A 21,461-nucleotide genomic window follows, 5' to 3' on the forward strand; every position below is an offset into this window, starting at 1 on the left:
TTACATGATTTTCAGAGAATGAAAAATCTTCACTTGAGAGAAAGGTTCATCAGAGTGTATAGCTATGGTTATGTGCTGTTTGTTGTTCAAAAACCATCTGACTCAATAGTAACAAAATGCATTCTTAAAGGTTTGCTCCAAACAAGGTTTTCATCACACATATTTCGTGATCCTAATTTTGACATCTTCAATGTAAAGACTGGGAGTACCACATTGTTTGGTCATTTAGAGAAATGCTTTTCAAATTTGGGGGGACAGAAAAGCAAGACAGCATTTGGAAAGAAAGCACTCCTTAGGGAGATAGCTAAGGAAAATAAGGAAAATCAGGGGGAAAAAAGATGAAATTATCTGTTTTTTTTCTATTCTATTAATTTTATTTTAATTAACAAGCATTTATTTTTTTCTCTCCCATTCCCCTCCCCTGCTTTTTAAAAAATGCCTAAAGAAATTAAATAATTTGATATCTTGTTCTTTTGGGTAGAGATTTTAGTTACATAAGGACAGATAGGTGGTGCAGTGAATAGAGCACTGGCCCTGGAGTCAGGAGGACCTGAGTTCAAATGCAGCCTCAGATACTCAACACAAAAACTAGCCGTGTGACCTTGGGCAAGTCACTTAACCCCAATTGCCCTCCAAAAAGCAAAAAAAAAGAGAGAGAGAGATTTTAGTTACATATCTGGATTTACTAATTGAGAGAAATAATTATTAATAATCAATGATTTGGGGAGATCCAGAGTTCCCCCCTTCTTCTAAGGTCCTGATTTTTAAAAAGTTCAAGTCTCTTGAAGGACAATGCTGATAATGAGATTGGCCTAATTTTCTTGTTCAGACCCCATCCAAATGAGGTAGTCATTGTGTTCTGCCCAGTCTTGGGTGAGACATAAATTACTTAATAGATTGTTAACCAATAAGCACTCCTCTTCCAAAAGAATATAAGACCTGAGCCTGGCACCATGGCTGTCTTCGGTCTAAGAGAGAAGGCCAAATGACCATCCTTTTATTAATAAATGTGTTGGCTTCATTAATAAAATGATTAAATTGCCCAGAAACTAAATCTCTTGAAACTTTTTAATCACCACATAATGCTGAAAACACATTTTGAAAGTATGTATAAGGAAGAGTGTCAAGAATAAATTTTGACCCTCTCAACAGCATCCTACACAAGTTATTTACAGTAATTGCAACTGCAATTTTGTTGTAATTAATCAGGAACATCTCATTACTATTGCCAGTTGTTAAATGAATTCTGTCCTTTGATGTTGTGTCATAAGAAGTAACTGTTTTCTGGCTTTCTACCTGGCAAGCTTTTTAAATAATCAGTACAGTTCTTGTTTGTTTGTTTTTAAAGTGGTTCCCAATATGCTTGAAGTCTTTAATTTCCTGCAAGTCAAAGGCAAATTCTTCAGTGAAATGTGCTCTCCTTCCCCATTTTTGCTTCTGATGAAATATGAGAGTTCAGATAAAGAAGGGTATTGATGCTGATTCACTCTTTTCTTGTATCACTGTTAACAGCTGCATGACCATGTGAAAGATGGGAATGATATCTCTGGTGCCTGTGCTGTATGCAGGCTGAAATTGAGAGAATTGTCAGGATCTAAGCTTTAAAAGTTAAAGATTACAATACTGCTGCCTGGGAGGGTGTTGGAACAATCCAAGAGGGCAGTAGTAGCCCTGGGTGCAACTGGGGAGGGGGGTAGCAGTATTGAATAAAAATGAGGAGGCAGTTGAAGCACAAGAAGAGAAGAAAATTTTGAAAAACTGTTCACACATGTTTCATCTGTTATGTAACAGAATTAAAGTAGTAGTGATTACATTTTTTTCCCAAATAAACACACCAAAAGCAAGTTACAACCCTTCAGTGATCAAGTCTTCCAACAGGTCTTAACAAGCAAGTGTTGGCAAGTGAGTGTGTCTCCCATTGTCGGGAAGTCAAGCATGCATCAGCAGTAATATATATGTGCATATGTATTTATAATACAATACTATATGGTTATACCATGCAATATTGCATCATAAAAATTTAATGCAGGAAAACCCCCACAAATTTACAATAAATTATTAAATTTAAGATGCATAATTTTAAAATATTACATATATATATATTGAAAAGAAGCAAATTAAAAAAAACTCATTAAAGGGTTAAAGAAAGTAGGTTTCCAGGGAGGCACTGAGTAAATTTTTTTTTAAAGGGGGCAGTAGGCCAAATAACTTAAGGAACCTCTGGTTAAGGGGGGGGGCTATAATTTTATATGCAAGTAGAAAAAAGAAAGTCAAGTTCTTTTACAAAAATATTAATTGGAGGAAAAAAGAACTCAACTGCTAGTGATGACCCCAGTCTCAAGAAAGTTAGAATAAACATAAAACATGTTAGAATTCATTCCCTTGGTGTTAGGGGATGCATTTGTGGACTCATCAGTCAATCTGGGTATTTGTGGCTCCCTCTCTCCCTTCCTTCCTTTGGCGCAGGGTCCAGAGTATGTCATCACATTTTCATAGTTATACAACTGACTCAGGTACATAGAAAATAAGATCACACTAATTTTTTTAAACATCCAACTTAATAGTAAGAAAATGAAGTCCTAACAGTTCTACTCAGTTTCTTCTACACACATGTTGAAATCATATCAGATTATATGACATGTGTAGAGGGGGGCGGGAAATGAACCCAAGTACTCTGAGATCCCACAACATTATGTGACCATGGAGATATAGCTAACAATTCACTAAGTAGCAACATTAAGTAAGATATAAGGAAGAAATACATATTCCCTATGGGCATTCATCAATGTCATAGAGAATGTCCTATATAGAATACAAATAAAAAGATTTACTTTTTTACTTTTCAAATTCTCCTATTTGCAAAGACATTGTACTAATTTTATTGCACTCATAAACACTACAAAGCCTCTTTATTAAAATATAAATTCATTTTAAAGTGATCAGCTTCACCATCCACGATAGAAAAACAAAGTGAATGAAAAACATATAGCCCAGATTATGATATTCAGTTAGACAGAGAGAGCATTAGTTCATTCATCAATAAATATGGCAATGCCTATAACAGATACCAGATGAGTTGGTTCTAAAATTGGAAGAAGAGGAGTAGATTAGGCTGCACTGAATCTGGGACATTGCATATCTAATAATAGGACCACAGATGGTCCAAAAAGGATAATTGCTATAAATGCCCACTTTTTTGGCATCACTGTTGCTCTGGTATTGCTATATAGATGAAAATGAAGGAAGACAGTGATCTTACAGAAGGAGCTGGAAACTTCTGCCATGAGGGCAGAAATGAAAGGTAAATGTCACCAAATGTGTCCTACCCTCTCTAGGATTGCTAAGTGCCTCCTTGAAGCTTATTGAAACTTCTAGGTAATTTGCATGGTTCATCTGCCCAGAGCAGGATATTCCTTGAATTCATCAGTCCTAAATTAAATATCAGTGGGACTTAGGGGACTTCACGTATTAATGGGTAGTCAGTCACATCTAACACCTATGTTTTCCCTTGCTTTACTCTCATTTCTTGTACACATGTAATCCACACAAATATTAAACCCCTGAAACCTAAAAAGTCTTTGTCTCCCTTCTCCCTCTTTTTTGGGGGGAGGGCAATTGGGGTTAAGTGACTTGCCCAAGGTCACATGGCTAGTTTTTGTGTTAAGTGTCTGAGGCCGGATTTGAACTCAGGTACTCCTGACTCCAGGGCCGGTGCTCTATTTACTGTGTCTCCCTTCTCTTAAAACACAATAAACTTCTCTGAAGTTCAATCTGATTGGCTGACAACCCATGATAATATTTCTATATATTGTAAGCCCCTATAGAAAATAGCTCATATTCAGAAGCCCACTTGCCCCATAGAGATAGACTTCTCTATGTGCCAATGGATATTTCTCCCTCTCTAGGTTTGTAACTCAATTACAGGATATAGTATTTTATTAACATGTTCTAAAAAATTAGTTTCCTTGCCATGATGCCCCGCCCCAAACCAATTCCCAAATAGTCGCATAGTCAATAGCATTTACCAAAAAGAGAAAAATTTGGCCTATGAAAGTTGAGATAGCAAAAATGAAGAAGGCAAAATGATTGGATCTGCTGCCCATATGAAGGAAAAGAACCACTGGAACTGTGAGTTTTCAATAGGGTCATCGACATCATCATCCAGTTCTGAAGGAGTTGGCACTGGTTATGGGAGAAGGTGTACAGTTTGAGGTGGAATGTTGGGGCTTGTCTGGGGCAAATGACAGCATGTTTTTTAAAGCAATTGTGGTTAAGTAACTTGCTCAAGGTTACATGGCCATTAATTTCTATGTGTGGTGGTAAGTATCTGAGCCCAGATTCGATCCCAGGTCATCCCGACACTGGAGCCGGTGCTCTTACTCACTGAGCCACCTGGCTGCCCCTAAGCAACTGGGGGTAAGCAACTTGCTCAAGGTTACACAGCCAGGTGTTTCTGGGTGGGTGCTAAGTGTCTGATCCCAGATTTGATCCCAGGTCATCCTGACTCTGAGGCCGGTGCTCTTACTCACTGTGCTACCTGACTAACCCTGACAGCATTTTTTAATGTAAAAAAAAAAAAGAATAGAAAATGCTTTATCTCTAAGTTTTTCCTTGTGGAGCTCAGGAAGGCATGGCATTTCTCTTCCAATCACAGTTTTTTTTTCCCCCATGACAAACCTCTCAGAATTTGTATCCTACTTTTACAATGGTTCAATGACCTTATTTTCAATGGCAGAGGTTTCCTTTAAGTTCTGGGTATCAAATATCTCAACAGGTATATGGCCACCATCATATACTATTTCCTAGAGTTTAGAGGGGGAGGCTATTATGCCCTCAGTGTCCAATAAGCAGTTTCACCCATGACCCTCAGAAGCAATAAAGGAAAGGGGAGAGACAAGATGCAAAAATCATACTTCCCAGGGCACACATTTCTTGTAAAAATGAGGATAGCATAGCATCAGGATGAAGATGAAAGCTGTAAACATCATCTGCAAAATGAGAGTGATAATAGCATTTCCCTCCCAGTTGTGAGGATGTAATGAGATAACAATTGTAAAGTACTTTGCAAATCTTAAAGTATGATTTACTACTACTACTACTAGCACTACTACTACTAGCACTATTACTACCACCACCACCACTACTACTACTACTACTACCACTACGACTACCACTACTACGACTACTACCACTACTACTACTACCACTACTACCACTACTACTACTACTACCACTTCTACTACCACTACTACTACTACCACTATGACTACTACTACTACTACTACTACTACATCAAAAACTCTTACTGGGTCCCTGAGGGCTTAAAGATCACAATTTGGAGAAAGCAAAACATGAACTATCAATGGATATGATGTAACTATTCCTTGACCCAACCTTAAAGTTCTGTACAAATGCTATCATTATTCTTGTTATTAATTTCATTTGAAACAACAAGCATTTTTAAGGACCTGCTATGTGTCAATGAGTGTCCACTGCAAATACAAAGACAGAAATGAAATAGTTCCTGCTTTCAAGAAGTCGACATTTCATTTGAAATTAACATGTCCACAGATAAATAAATATCAAGTAATTTCAGGGAGACAAGAGAGAGTATGAGCAATTGGTGATATCAGGGAGGGCTTCATGTAGGAGGCAGCATCTGAATTGAGTTTTGAAGTGTCCTAGGGGGAAGTTCCAAAAGGTAGGAAAGAAATGGGAGAACATTCCAGGCATCAGGAACTAAGGGCTTGTGCAAAGGCAGAAGTTAAGTACATAAATGGTGGCATTAAATACATAAATTAAGGCAGATAGAAGAGCGACCAATTTAGCCATCCCTCAGTCCAGCCCTTTGTCTTCTTGGCAAGATGAAAGCATCATGTTCTTAACTAAAACGAACCATCAAATCCTACATGGCATTGCAGAAGTGGTAGCAACCTTCCAGTCCATCCCATCCAATTCCTTTCATTTGACAGGGGATCACACTGATGCATAGTCCCACTATGTTCTGTGGAGACGTTGGCCTATTTTTATAAATTTAACATGTAAATGTGAATTTGAGTCAGCTAGGTGGCAAGGTGTATAGAGAACCTGTTCTGGAGTCAGAAGCTCAAATTCAGACTCGGACACTTTACACTTAACTAGCTGTTTGACCCTGGGAGAACCACTTAACCCCAACTGCCTTGAAAAAGAATTAATGTGGTACAGGGGGAAAAAAAGCACCAGATCTTGGGGACCACTTCATTATGGAACCTTAGGCATGTTGCTCCCTATCTCTGTGTCTTGGAAATGTCCTTATTTGTAAAATGAAGCAGCCAGCTTAGATGATCAAAAATTCATGAAGTTAGAATTGTAAGGGAGCAGTGAAAGTCATTCATTTCTTCATGGAACCCTCAGAGCCTGTAAGATCACTTATAATTTGTATCACCTTGATCCAGTAACTTAATTCTCTTAGCCTCAATTTTCTCTTTAGTAAAATGGGGGAAATAATATATTTATACTGTGCCATTTAAAAAGAGACATCATTTCTGGATAATTTAATCATTTTATTAATTATGCCAGTATTTTAATAAAAGGATGGTCATTTGGCCATCTCTCTCTTAGACCAAAGATAATCATGGTTTTTGGAAGAGAAATAGTCCAGAGGGTGGAAATCAACCCTGATTGGCTAACAATGAGAGAATGAATATTAATTATAATGAGGGGCCGGACCTGAACTTTGATTATGTCATTTTCTTCCAAGTTGGAACAATCTATTGAAAGGATTTATCCCCATCCAAACCTGAGTAGAGCACAGTGGCTGCCCCACCTGGGTAGGGTCTGGATAGAAGAGGAGGTTAGCTCAACCTTCAAGAGACTGAGGTATTGAAATGAGGATAAAAGAAAAAAGGGGAAATCTAGTTCTTCCCCAAATCACTGATTACTAATAATCATTTCTCTCAATATTACCTAAACCAATGAAATCACTGATCAGTCTCTCCCCCTCCCCCCATACCCCTAATGGACAATTTTGTTGTCCATCTAACTGCAAGCCTGCATATTATAACCTGGAAAATAAGTATTCTTCCCTTATCCTCCTAATATTAATCAACAAGCATTTAAGTTCCAGTCCCTGTACTAAGTCCTGGGGATAAAAAGACAAATGTGACAATGGGGGGGGGGGGAAATGCAACAAAATTCTGGGAAGCCACAGACCAGAGTTGAACAGGATGGATAGCATACACAGGTTGTCACCTGCATCTCTGGGAGACAACATTCCTAATGATTAGATCACTTCTGTGCCTTAAAACTTTCAGCAGCTCCACCTCACTTGTCAAATAAAATACAAATTCTTCACCCTAGCATTTAAGGCCTTCCACTTCCTAGATCCAGTTTTCCTTCTCAGATTTATTTCATACCACTACCTTTAACAAATTCTACGTTTTAGCTAAATTGTATTACTAGCTGTTTCATCTCCAGCCTCCAGACATTACCACAAGCTGTGCCCTCCTCACTAACTAAAAGGCACTGCTTTCTCAACAGTAGGTTCATTCACCGATTGTAGGAACTATCTTTTGTCTTTACACACCCCACCCCCTGCTTGGCACCTTTTAGATGCTTGGTACCAGGATTAGGATACTGAAATTTTCCCCCTATTGCAATTAGTTTAAGGAAAATTATCCTGGAGAGAGGGTTAATTTTTTTAAAAATTGGAATATTGCAGGTTAAATGTGTTGGAACTTGGTTGGGTTTCCATCCAGAAGCAGGTATTAGCAGTTTAGAATCCCAACCGAAGTAACAAGCCCCTAGTTATATATAGTATACACAAGGGGCGCCTTAGAAAATATCTGAGCAGCTATTTCGGGCACCTTCAAAGAACGTGAGTGACGGCCTCTGGCACTGGCAAGCCAAGAAGAATTTGTACTGTACACAGTACATCTCGTTAGTTTAGTTTGGGCGTTAACACAGGCTTCCTTTAAAATGAGGGCTCCGAGGATTTTCCAAGGTTCAGCACACTCCCGAGCGAAGGGAGCCTCCCCCCAAAAGCAAGCCTGAGGTTACTGGTTCCGGCTCCCCAAGCGCTCCAAGAGAGGGTGGGAGGGAGCGAGCTTTAAAAGCGGGTGAGAGGTCATGGGCTGGGCTGGCGAGCTCAGCCCAGATGGGGTTGGGGCTCAGCGAGGGGGGCGGGGACAGGCTGGAGCCAGCCCCCCACGTGGCTGCCAGGCTGCCGCCCTTGAGACGTTTCAAACCAGAGGCTGCAGGACTTGACCAATGGGGTGCAGAACGTTGGGGGCCGAACGTTCCGCGACCTCCCTCCACCCCGCCCCTTTTCCCTTTGTGACGTCTCTGGTCACCCTCCCTCCGGCCTCTGTAACCTGTGCCTCTTCCTCCGCCGATTTACGGGGTTCGAGCTAGCTTTGCTGGGCAAGCGGTGCTTACCTGCTGCTAAACCATGGCCTTCGTCACCCGGCAGTTCGTGCGCTCTATGGCCTCCTCCTCCTCTGCCACCGGACCCGCGGCCTCGGCCAAGAAGATCCTCATCAAGCACGTGATTGTCATTGGAGGTGGGCTCATGGGTGCGGGGATCACGCAGGTGAGCCGGGTCAAGGTCCCCATTCCCTTCTCCCTCCCGCAGCCACCCCAGACCCTAGCCCGGCTGCTTCTCCGCCCCGCTGACGTCTAGGTTGCTACTGTTGCAGCTGCCTGGGAAGGGAGGCGGGGAAGGGTTAGGAGAGTCCTTCGGCATCTTAACTCCTTGTCTGTTAGCATGCAATCCAATCCCAAGGTAGGGGCTGAGCTCTGGGACTGGATGAGAATCAAGGGGTGTGAATGGGCACGCTTTGCGCCCCCACGAAAGTCAGAAGGCTTAAGCTGCAGGAGAGTTTATTTGGCGAAGAAAGTCTTGTGCCAGTCTTCAAAGTTCTACCTCCTACTAAACCTTTTATGCCTGAACTCCAGCGTAATCTAAACTGAAAGCCCTTTGAGGGCTGGGAATGCCATCTTGCAGTATAATAAAAATCTGCCCCGGAGCAACAGTCCGAAGATCTGGGTTCTTTCAAGTAATGGGATCGTAAAATCATAATTTTAGAATTAGAAGAGGCCCAAGTCCTTAATTTTACAGATGAAGATCTGAGGCCCAGAGAGGCCAGTAGTGGCTAGGATTTATCTACAACCTTAAGATTTGAAAAGACCTTCTCGGATAGTTTCATTTGATGTAATAGGTGTGGTTGGTTCTATTAACCACATACTATGTATATATATACAAAGTGCTGAGAAATGCAAAGAAAAAGTAAAACCAGGGCCAGGGCACAAAGAGTACTTTCAAAAAAGCAAGATAAGTTTGGGGTAAATTGGAAGTAATCTCATTGAGAATGCTCTAGTATTAAGGGAGCCTCGGAAAAACCTTGGAGAAATTTCTGTAGGATTTGAACTGAGATTTGGATGAAGGCAGGGGGCAGATGAGGAGGGAGAATAGCTGGGGTTCAAAGCTCAATTCCTCCTATTTCAACTCCAAAACCCTTCCCATTGCATTACTGACTGTGTGACCTTGAACAAGTCACTTAAGCTGTAAAATTAGATTAATAATATCAACCTCCCTACTTTATGGTCTCTCTGAGTCAACAAAGATACAGTAAAAAAAGGACGTGGTGCTATACCATAAATTTGTTAGGTATTGTGAGAAAATTCCCATATTAGCACTTGCTTTGCAAATTGTAGGCATTCAGTAAATATTTGATTGATTTGGAAAAAGATAAGAGTATCTCTAAAGAACTGTTTAATTGCTTTCTTAGTGATTCTCTCCCATTATTTCCTACGTTGTAGTATAGGAGATATAGGCCTCTAGGTGGTGCAGTGGATAGAGGTTGGGCCTAGAGTTAACAAGACTTGTCATTCTGAATTCAGATCCCGCCTCAGATACTTTGTGACCGACCCTGGATAAGTCATTTAACCCTATTTGCCTTAGTTTCCTCATATGTAGCCTAGTATCTGCCAAGAAAACCCCATTTGGGGTCACAAAGAGTTGAACCCAAGTGAAAAAAAACAAACAGGTTTGTAGGTAAGCCAAATTCTAGTCTAAGAAGGCCTGGGCTCAATTCTGGACTCAGACACATGCTGGCTCTGTGATCCTGGGCAAATCACTTAACCTCTGTGAAAACTCTCTAAGAATATAATTTGCAGAGAAGGTGCCATCCTTGCACAGGGAGAGGAAGTTTACTCACACAGGAAATTCCCTTTTCTAATGAAATCACAGGGTCATCCCTCCATATTTCCCTCCATATATCTCCCCGTTTTTGTGGGGGGGATTAGAGAATGGGGAAGGAAGATTCTTCCCAAATTTGAAAGGATACAAAGAATTTGCACTGGGCACCAGACTTCTTTTATCAGAAGCCATATTGTACCTCTTTCCTTTAGCACCAAACACTGAATTGTATAAAGTCCCAAGGGGGAGGGGGCAAAGGACTTGAGTAGAAAGAAGATACAGCCTCTGCCCTCAAGGAATTTCTAATCTCCTCACTTATCTATGGTACTCTGCTCTCGTTGCATTATGGTTCTGTGGTTAATTGTGCAATTGATAACCTAGTTTAGAATTATTTTGAAATTACAAACTCTTTGGTGTAATTAAACCTTTACATCATGGTCCCCTTCCCCGACAGTTAATTTATTTTCACTGTATATCTAGTTAGTATTTGTTTAATTGCGTCTATGTTGTTTCCCCTGATAGAATGGTCAGACTTTCATCTTTTTCTTTGTACCTGGAGGCAACCAAGTGCCTGGCACATATTAGGTTCTTAATTAATGCTTATTGATTGAGAATAAGTGGAAATCATGCTAGATTTGGAGTCAAGAGAGACTTGGGTTTGAAACCCAGCCTCATCACTTACTTGGGTAAATCATTTAGTTTCCTCATCTGTAAAACATGGGGATTGACTTGTTTTGCCTTCCTCTCTGGGGGCGGTTTCAAGAAAACAGAATATCAATTGTGTAGTGAGAACTTGGGGAATATTTTGGCTATGTCCCTAACCTTTTGAGATCAGATTGACCACAACCAGACTCTTCCTACAAAAGCATTCCTTGATACCCTTGCCCAAGAGAGACTATTGGTCTCATTTGATGGATTGCTCTGATTCAGTAGGGCAGTTCTTAAATCCTCAGGTTACAGTTGGCCCAGTAGCAAACCTTCAGGTATGTTTTCCTTACTATACTGGTTTGTATACTTGACATAATGATGGTCAAGTCAGAGGACTAGGGGCCACTGCATTGCCTTATCTTTCTTCCTCCTTGTGAAACTTTGCTGTAGGTCCTAGATTTGTGCTTTGCTGGTTGGTAACCCCTGACTGGCGAGAAAAAATGATTATTTCTTCTCTCTTGTGTTAATAACCAATTATTAATTGAGATAAAGATTTTTCTTTTCTATTTCCTTATTCAAAGTCCAGTCTGAGACACTGGAAATCAAGGAGATTTCTGATCTTGCCCCCAAATTTTCCCCATCCAGACCATCTTATCTAGTTGGGTTTTTTTTTTTGTTTTTTATTTTTAATTTTAATTTTTTTTAATGTAGGCGGGTTTCTTAACTCCACCCAAGGAGAAAACCTTACAAAGAGAATCTAAGCTAGGCTAATTTAAGCCTTTTGTATTCTATTCAGACAGGTTTAGGTAGGGGGGTAGATTCCTTTGTCTAGATTGCCTGTAGTTGAGGGTAGTCTAGGTAGAGAAAAAAGTGAAAATAAATTAACTGTCAGGGAAGGGGACCATGATGTAAAGGTTTAATTACACTAATGAGTTTGTAATTTCAAAATAATCAAAGCTAGTCCCCTGGTGCCTCAGTAGAATAGTTCTATCTCTCATTTTAACATTCCTTCTCTCATTAACTGATGGGTATTTAATAGAGGCTCCCAAATTTCTTTGGCCTACAGCCTCCTTTTCAAAAAAATTACTCAGTGCCTCCCATGGAAATCTACTTTCTTTAACTCTAATTTTTTTTTTAATTTGTGTCATTTTAAAAAATATATATTTTTTTAATGACACATCTTAAATTTAATAATTTATTATAAATTTATAGAGTTTTTCCTGCATTGAAATTTTGATAATTTAATATTATGTTCGTAACCATAGAGTATGGTATTATAAACAAGTCATTATGTGTACATATTCCTGCTGATGCATGCTGGACTTCCTGACAGTATGCAGCCAACTCGCCTGCCAACACTTGCTTGTTAAGACCTGTTGGCAGACTTGACCACTGATGGGTTATAACTTACATTTTGTGTGTTTATTTGGAAAAAAAAAATGTAATCACTACAACTTTAACTCTGTTACACAATAGATGAAACATATATGAATGTTTTTTTTTATTTTCTTTTTTTTATGCTCCCACTGCCCCCTTATTTTTATTCAATGCCCTCTAATTGCATCTGGGGCCACTACCACCCCCCTGGATTGTTCCAGCACCTCCTAGGCAGCAGTATCATTCACCTTGGGAACCTAAGGTATGTAAACATCAAGAGGCCTCCAGGAGGGGTCTTTGTTTTTTGAGAGAAAGTCAAATGACCATTCTTTAATTAATTAGATTAAATATTTTCAAATTTAATCAAATTTAGTTTAATAGTTAATTAATTATTAATTACCCATAAACTAAGTCTCGAACTTTTCATATGTCACACTAGTGTACTAGGTTGATGTTCTACCAATTAGCTTGGGAGCAGTAGAAGGAACATTGGTGCCAGAAGGCTTGGGTTTCAGTCACTTAGAAAATGTCTGATCTTGGCCAAGTCACTTAACTTCTCTCAGCCTCTGTAAAATGAAGGGGTTTGGATTAAATGACTTCTTAGTTTCCTCCAGGCTCTACATCTGTATCCTTATAACTGGATTGTTTTGTCTTTTTTGAGACCCAGACCTGTGATTTCATTGCTTTAGGGAATTCCCTGGTGAGACAGTTTCCCCTTGCCTATGCAGTTCTGGACCTGTTCAGAAACTTGGTCTTAGAAAATTGCCTGGGATGTGAGAGTGACTTCCTCAGGATCGCTCACTTCTTATGGATTAGAGGCAGGACTTGAACCAGGTGTTCCTGAGGCAGAGGCCACTAAGTCAGGCTTACCTCTCTTAATTATGACTTGGTGACCCTTATATTTACTGAGAGAAGTTCGACTCCTGTCTTCATTAATCTTTGTTAGCTCTTATCTTGCCCTTATGTCTGTTATTGTGATTCAGAGACAGTGATTTAAGGGTAACAGTTATTGTGGAGGCAGCTATCTCAGTGGATACAGCTTTGGAACTAGAGTCAGGAAGATCTGAATTCAAATCAGGTCTCATACAATCTACTAGCTGTATTACCCTGGGCAAGTCACTTAACCTCTGTTTGCTTAATCTGCTGCAGAAGAAAATGGCAAACCACTCCAGTATCTTTGCCAGGAAAACCACATATGAGGTCATGAGTCAGATGCCAATGAACAGAATAATCATTGTGCCAGTGGGTTTTGCTTCTGTACTGGGTATGCTTGAGAACAGTGTAGGCCAGTCAAGTTTTACCTAATTTTGTAGGCCCCTGGCAGATTTTGGATTACTGTGAACCTTTGGGAATGCTTAAAAGAAAACAAACGCCCACTAACTTGGTTAAGTCAGATGACTGATTTTGGCTTTTTAAAAATACTTTAATTTTAATCAAGAATTATTCTAGCTCATCAGTAACTTTTTTCTTTCATGCTTAACATTTTTGCTAAATTCTTACCAGCCTCTAAACTCCTTGAAGATAGAGATTTTTGTTTCATCATAACTTTGTATTTCCCCTAGCCCTTACCACTATGCTCTATACTCAGCAGGTGCTTAATAAGTGTTGAATACTGAATTTTAGGAGGAAAGTCATAAATTTGGTGGGTTTCTAAGCAACCCTAAAGTTGTTTACACATAACATGGCTCATTTGATCATGAATGTATTTGTAGGAGATTTATGTGAATTTATCAAGCAAATTAAATGACTCATTAGTTATATTGAAATAGCAAATGGGCCTCTTTGTTCACTACCAAGATGGTAATGTGTTACCTGTATTTTTCCTACTGTAAGCATCTTCCCCTTGGAAGGTTTTGCCATCGAGTTAATATTTAAGTGGAGTTAACTTGTTTAATGTGTTGTTTATCTAATGCTTTATTTTCCCGCTTGAAACTATTACTAATTCATCTTCTACCTGATGCTAAGACTGACATGAAAGTTTATAGCATTAAGTAAGCCTTGGATAGTAGAGGTCACTGTATTATTTTAAAGGGGAGATGTATCTACTGGCTGTATTTTTTCATTTCATAGGATAATTATGAAGTATATAATATAAAGCATATACTTAAGTATAGAAGTATATATTATAAAGTGTATACTTCTGTTAAGTATAGAAGTATATAATATAAAGTATATAAGTATGAAGCTTACAGGACTTCTGGTAAGTCACTGTATTTTACATATGGGGAAATAGAAGCCACCCTATGGGTCACTAGTGAATCAGCAGGGTATGTGGGACTAGAGTTCCAGCGTCTTGTTTTCTATTCAGAATCTTGCTTGGCACATAGTTTATTTTTGTTCAGTTATTTCAGTCATATCCAACTTTTCATGATCCCATTTGGGGTTTTCTTGGCAAAGATATTGGACTGGTTTGCCATTTCCTTCTCCAGCTCATTTTACAGGTGAGAAAACTGAGGCAGAGTTAAGTGACTTAGTAAATTGTCTGAGACAGGATTTGAGCTCAGGTCTTCTTGGCTTCAGGCCCAGCTGAAGTCCCCTGAACCTGACCCCCTGAACCATCTAGCTGCCCCATTTGATCCTTACAACCACACTGAGAAGTAGGTACTATTATCGTTTTACAGATGGAGAAACCGAGGCTGCCTGAGGTTAAGTGACTGCCTGGGGCCATCCAGCAAGTGTCTGAGGCAGGATTCAAGCTCAGGTGTCCCTGACTCCAAGTTCAGTGCTTGTTGCCTAAGGTCTGCTGGGTGCCAGACATTGTGCTCTGTTCTGGGAGATAGAAAAATGAAACAGCCCCTGCCCCCATGAAGCTTACATTTTGTTAGGGGAGAGAGCAGCATGTTCATGGATGAGGAAATATAATAGGTCCACAAAGTAAATACAACATGATTTCAAGGGAGGGTTCAGGACAGAATTCACAACTGGGGAAGATCAGGAAAGGCCTCTGGCACTTGATCTGAGCTTTGAAGGAAGCTGGAGAGATGGAGATGAAGGAGAAGTGTTTTCCAGGTATTATTGGGACTAGCCTGTAATGAGAGATGAAATGTTCTCTAGGAGCTAGGCCAGTTTGGTTGCAATATAGAGTATGTGAAAGAGAGTAATGTGCAGTAAGCCTGGGCTTTAAAAACCAAAGCACAGAGTGTGAGTTTTGTTTTAAAGGAAATAGGGAGCCAGGGAAGCTGTTTGAGCAGGGGAGTGACTTGGTCATAGCTTGCTTCAGAATTATCAGTTTGGCTACTCTGTGGAGGCTATATTGAAGAAGGGATTAATATATTGTAGCAAAGGGGGGCGGCCAGGTAACACAGCAAGTAAGAGCACCGGCTCCAGTGTTGAGAAGACCTGGAGATCGAATCCCGGGCTCAGACACTTAGCACCCACCCAGAAACACCTGGCCGTGTAACCTTGAGCAAGTTACTTAACCCCAATTGCTTAGGGGCGGCCAGGTGGCTCAGCAAGTAAGAGTACTGGCTCCAGTGTTGGGACGACCTGGAGATTGAATCCCGGGCTTGGACACTCAGCACCACACCCAGAAATAACTGGCCGTGTAACCTTGAGCAAGTTACTTAACCCTGATTGCTTAAAAAAATATATATATATATATATATACATATTGTAGCAAAGAGATATTGGCCATAGCAGTAATCCAGGTAAGATGTAAGGAAGGCCTGAATTTGGGTGGAGGCACATGTGAATAAAGAGACAGATCTTGTTATCATAGATTTAGGCCTGGAAGAATGAGAGATCCAGAAGTGGTGAGAGATCCAGAAGTGGGAAGGAATTTTAATGCCCTCTGGTCCTACCTCCTCATTTTACAGATGAGGAAACAGTCCACAGGAAGGTAGAATACAAATAATGTTACTCAAGGTTATTCAGGCGTAAGTGTAGAGTGAAAGAGGTAAGATTTGAACCCAGGTTCTCTGATTCCAAATCCATTGCTCTACTTACAGTACCATGCTATTGTTAAGGGAACTGGTATTGTAGAGGTAAACTGGATAAGACTTAGCAGTTGGGGTATGAATGAAGGTGAAGGGTCAAGGTTTCAGACCTTAATGATTAGAAGGATGATGGCGCCCTTGACAGAGATAGGAAAGTTAGGAAGGAGAGTAGGTTTTGGGGAGAAGATGATGAGTTCCATTTTGGGCATGCTGGGCTTGAGATGCCTGTCCATTTAGAGAAGACCTGAGCTCAGGATAAAAGTCCATATACATCAGTCTGGGAGTCATAAGATCTTAGATTTACACCTAGAAGGAACCTTAGAGTTGTCTGTATTCCTTGAGAAAGGAGGGAGAATGACTTGGAAGCCAGTGGGTAACTATTGCGAGGGTCTGGATAGGGTGAAGACATATAGGTGTGTGGGTTATGTGAGGACCAGACCTCTGATGGGAGGGCTTGCTGACCTCTTTGCAGGGCTTCTCATCTACCTTTGGTGTCCTAGCTGCCTCTCATTCAACTCTCACCTGTCTCTTCAAGAAGCTGTAGCACGTGTAGTGGTCATACACACCTCCATAGATGGGCTAAATCAGGTTGAGGATGACCAACTCTCCTTAGATCCATAGGTGAGTTAGGGCGGTGTCTACCCCAAGCATACAAAGACAGAATGGGCAGATAAGAATGATTTGTCCCAATGGCTACAAAGCAGCTGAAGCAGGTGTCATGGAACCTCAGAGCTTGGTCAGACATGAAGACACCAAGACACTGCATCCTGACTTTGGTCCTGCCACTAAACTTTGATGACTGGAAGAAAGAATGAGGTGGAAGATTTTGTGCAACTTGGCCTCAGTTTAACCCCGTGATGTCATTGGTCCTCTTTGGAAACAAAGGCTGGACAACAAGGGCGATAGATTGGAATGAAATAAAAAATGAAATAATGAAAGAGATTGCTGTGGGTTGTAAACAAAGGCTGTGTGTGTGTGTGTGTGTGTGTGTGTGTGTCAGAGAAAGTACACCCTGTACTGTAGAACGTGTTTAGGGATGCAGTGTCTTGTGGGAGAGTCTGGTTCATTCTGCCTGAAGTTGGGAGAACCTAGAGGAGAAAATATCTAGAGTGAAGGCAAGTTTGTTAGCAATAGAAAAGGCCTAGAGGGCCCCATGGAAGGGAAGGTCCAGCTGGAGAGGAACTGGAGAGGGTTAGGGCTGAAGGGAATTAGGGTGAGTACATGAGGAGTAGAGCAGGAGAGGGGTGGTTTTTACATAAGGCAGCTGTGATTCCGTATTACTGGGAAGAGGTGAGAATTTGTGGGATCTGACCTTAGAGGTCATCCAGTTCAACCCTTCCATCTTAAAATTGAGGAAACAGAGGTACAGAAAAATTTAAGTAATTTGCTTGTAGTTGTATAGGTATTAAATGGTAAAGCCAGGGTTTGAACACAGGTCATCTGATCCCAGACCCACTACTCTCAATTATACTAGGCTATTTCTAGACTGAGGACGTAATCAGGGCTCCTGCTTTCAGAAGTCCCATGATGGCAAAGGGTAACTTCAGTTTTCTTTCTAACACTAGGGAAAAAGAGAGTTTGGGCCTGGTGTCTGTTCCCCTGCTTGTAAATGAGGTCTAGTTGGTTTTTTTTTTTTTGGAGGGGGGAGGGCAGGGCAATTGAGGTTAAGTGACTTGCCCAAGGTCACACAACTAGTTTTTGTGTTAAGTGTCTGAGGCCGGATTTGAGCTCAGGTCTTCCTGACTCCAGAGCTGGTGCTCTATTCACTGCCCCACCTAGCCTCCCCTTTATATTTAATTTGGATTGTTGTTTTTCAGTCATATCTGATCTTTATGACCCCATTTGGGATTTTTGTGGCAAAGATACTGGAGAGGATTTCCATTTCCTTCTCTGGTTCATCTTACAGATGGGGAACTGAGGCAAACAGGGTTAAGTGACTAGTCCCCGGTCACACAGCTAGTAAGTGACTAGGGCCATATTTGAACTCAGAAAGATGAGTCTTCTGACTCCAGACCCATCACTCTATTCGCTCCTTAAAATTAAAAAAGGGTGTTAATAAACCAGTGTTTAATAAGAAAGTACTATGTGCAGAACACTCTAGAAGATCCTGGAGTGGGGAGGAATACAAAGTTTAGGGTAGATACTGTCCCTGCCTTTTGTGGAACTTACTGTTTAGGGAAATGTTTCATAAATGAAATTCTACATCCTTCCCCTCCTCTTACCTGGTGGGTTGTTCCCAAGAGGGAGAGGGATGGGAGGACCAGAGGTTACTTTTGTTCATTGAGTGAATCATTATCAGATGTAAGTTATACCCAGATGGAAGTAGCCTCTCCCCTCACCTCTGCCCGCTTCCAGCTCCCACACCATCACCTGGAACCAGGAATGGTGACCATGGGGAGCAGGGAGGGAAAGACACTTCTGTCTTAAATGAGATAGTTTTGTAAAGCCTAGAAAAGCACCTGGTGCTTTTCTGTAAGCACCATAGTAGGTGCTTAATCAGTGCTTATTCCCTTCTCTCTCTCTCTCTCTCTCTCTCTCTCTCTCTCTCTGTCTTTCTCTCTCCTACTTTTTGGAGGGGGAAGGCAGGGCAATTGGGGTTGAGACTTGCCCAAGGTCACACGGCTAGTAAGTATTCAGTGTCTGAGCCTGGATTTGAACTCAGGTCCTCCTGACTCCAGGGCTGGTGCTCTATTCACTGCCCCACTTAACCACCTGACACTGGCATTTGTTAAGCCCCTCCTGTGCTTCAGGTCCTCTGCTAAATGATTTACAAATGTTCTCTCACAGCTCTAGGAGGTGGGTGCTATTAGTATCCCATTTTACTGTTGAAGAAACTGAGGCAGACAAAGTGAAGTGACATGCCCAAGGTCACACAGCTAAGACGTGTCTAAAGGATTGGATTTTAACTCAGGTCTTCCTGTCTCCGTGTCTGGCACTCTGTCCACCATGTGGAAGCTGCCTTAAGGTTGTTGACTCCTCCTTTCTCTGGACTTAGGCTGGTCCTAGGACAGCATGGAGACATACATACCTCACTCCTTCCTCCCTGGCCAGGATGTCAAGGCTTTAGCATCAGAAACAATGCCCTAGAGGATTTAACCCTTTCCTGTCATCTAGCACTTCAGCCCGGAAGCCCCTGCTCAGGGTTGGAGGCCCCTGTTCAGGTCTGTGTCTGGCCCACTATTCATGCAGGCCCCAGGTATGCTTGATTTCATCCTTTTCTGCATCTGTTTTCTCTATGACAGTGCAGTATTAATATGCTTCCGTGCCCCTTTCCCTCCCCGCCCCTGCTTCTGGAGCCTTGATCAGATCGCCTGTGCCATCACTCCAGGGAGGCATGAGACAGTTTGCTCTCGCTACCATTCCATACCTTTGTGGCCCAAAGCGCTCCTCCTGGGTCGGCCTTTCAGTGTCAGCTTTGTCTCCCAGTTATGAGCATACCATCTTTGCTTTTGTGTTTGTATCTTGTCCTTGGCACATAGCATTCATACTTGGTAGATCCTACCAGATCTTGTAAGGTATTGGCCTCAATAGCCTTTGAGAGGTTAGAATGGGATCCACACCCCAGGAAGGAATGTGAGTGGGAGACAGATACACAGGAGGGGGTGTAAGAAAAGTGCTTTGGGAGATCCAGTGGTAGAAAGTCACTTTACCACTTTGGAGCTGTGTGTTTAGTATTTATTATTTATTAATCATCTACCATGGGGTAGGCACCATGCCAATCACTTTAAAAATATTATCTCTTTTGATTTTATAAAATTTAAATTATATTTAAATTATAAAAATTTAAAAATATTACCTCTTTTGAGGGTAGGTGCTGTTTTTATCCCCATTTTGTGGTTGAGGAAACTGAGGCAGCCAGGCGAAATTACTTGCCCAGGATCACACAACTAGAAAGTATCTGAGGCTGGATTTGACATCAGGTGTTCTGACACCAAGTCCAATACTCTATCCACTTCAACATTTCCATGGGGGTGGAAGTCAGGGAAGGCTTCATGGAAGAAGTGACTTTTGAGCTAGGCTTGGAAAATATTTCAGCAGGTAGAAGGGTGGGTGTTCCATCCTCTCTCTGCACCTTTGCCCTGGCTACCTGAAATGTGTTCCCTTTTCATTTCTACCTCCATCTCCCTTCCCCTGCCCAGGAAAATGCCTTCCCTTGTAACTCCTTTATATCTGTTTCCTGTTTACTTAGATGCATACTTCTTGTTTCCCCAGCATCCATTTATTATATGCTAATAGTGTGTAGGCATTGATCCAAATCCTCCAGGAAAGGAAGCCAGTCCCTCACCTCAAGAGGTTGATATTGAATTATTATTAAATGCTTTTTATTTGCTTTTGTCTTTTGTGTCCCTTTGCGGCATGGTTCATGGCATGGTAGATGCCTAGTAAAAGCTTGTTGGTTGATTACGATGCCATGGTACCTTGACTTGACACATGGCATAAAGGAAGAGAATGGAAATCTCGAGTTAAGAATGAGGCAGCCGGTGGAGGCTGAGGCCTGCCTTACCCTAAGGACTCTGGGAGGATTGAATGGAACCTCAGCTCCTGCCTGGAGGGTTGCTTTTTGGTGGAGCTAGAAGCCCAAATTGGACTGGGACACCCTCAGTGTGGAATAATGAACCAAATTCTGTTGATTTGGAAAAGCTTACTCAGTTTATTTCAGACAAATGACCCAGTGTTTTGTTTTTGTTTAGGATACCTTTTTGGTTTTTACATCACCTTCAGCACCTCTTCTCTCTCCTACTTAGGTAACAAAGAATAGAATAGAAAAAGGAGGAGGGGATAAAAGTACTTTAGCCATACGAAGCAAGCTATCACCAAGTCTGACACTGTATACAGTATTTCACACTCATAGCATCCACCTCTACAAAGAAGAGAGGGAGGTGGGTTTTTTCATCTTCAGGGCTAAGCTTGATCATTATGATAATGTAAATTTCAATTGTGGAAAACACAATTTAAAGCTTAAGGTGATTATATAAATGTAAGTTGTTTTTAACAGTGGGCAGTGGATAAGAGTGCTGGGTTTGGAGTGAGGAAGACTCCTTTTCCTAAAAGGTTCAAATTGGGCCTGAGATACTGTGTGACCGTGGGCAAATCACTTAACTTTGTTTGCCTCAGTTTCTTCAACTGTCAAATGAGCTGGAGAAGGAAATGGCAAACCAGTCCAATATCTTTGCCAAGAAAACCCTGAATGGGGTCACTAGGATTTGGACAGGCAAGGCTAGGTGGCACAGTGAATAGATCACCAGCCCTGGAGTCAGGAGGACCTGAGTTCAAATATGGCCTCAGACACTTAACACTTACTATCTGTGTGACCTTGAGCAAGT

General features: G+C 41.2%; 2 protein-coding genes across 2 annotated transcripts in view; one reads left to right on the forward strand and one right to left on the reverse strand.

The window, feature by feature from the left end:
- The window catches only part of PAPSS1 (3'-phosphoadenosine 5'-phosphosulfate synthase 1), a 524,017-nt gene that overhangs the window by 437,817 nt on the left and 64,739 nt on the right, over positions 1-21,461 (reverse strand). The gene's annotated exons all lie outside the window — the stretch shown is intronic.
- Positions 8,221-21,461, forward strand: part of HADH (hydroxyacyl-CoA dehydrogenase) — a 58,350-nt gene continuing 45,109 nt past the window's right edge. The window contains exon 1 of the mRNA XM_069094851.1: positions 8,221-8,569. Within this exon, the coding sequence (XP_068950952.1) occupies positions 8,429-8,569 (141 nt within the window). The 5' untranslated portion in view covers positions 8,221-8,428. The remainder of the gene's footprint in view (positions 8,570-21,461) is intronic.

Source organism: Petaurus breviceps, unplaced genomic scaffold, assembly GCF_028583685.1.
Source record: "Petaurus breviceps papuanus isolate PSGF00001 unplaced genomic scaffold, PetGlider_PUasm1.0 126, whole genome shotgun sequence".
Lineage (NCBI taxonomy): Eukaryota > Metazoa > Chordata > Mammalia > Diprotodontia > Petauridae > Petaurus > Petaurus breviceps.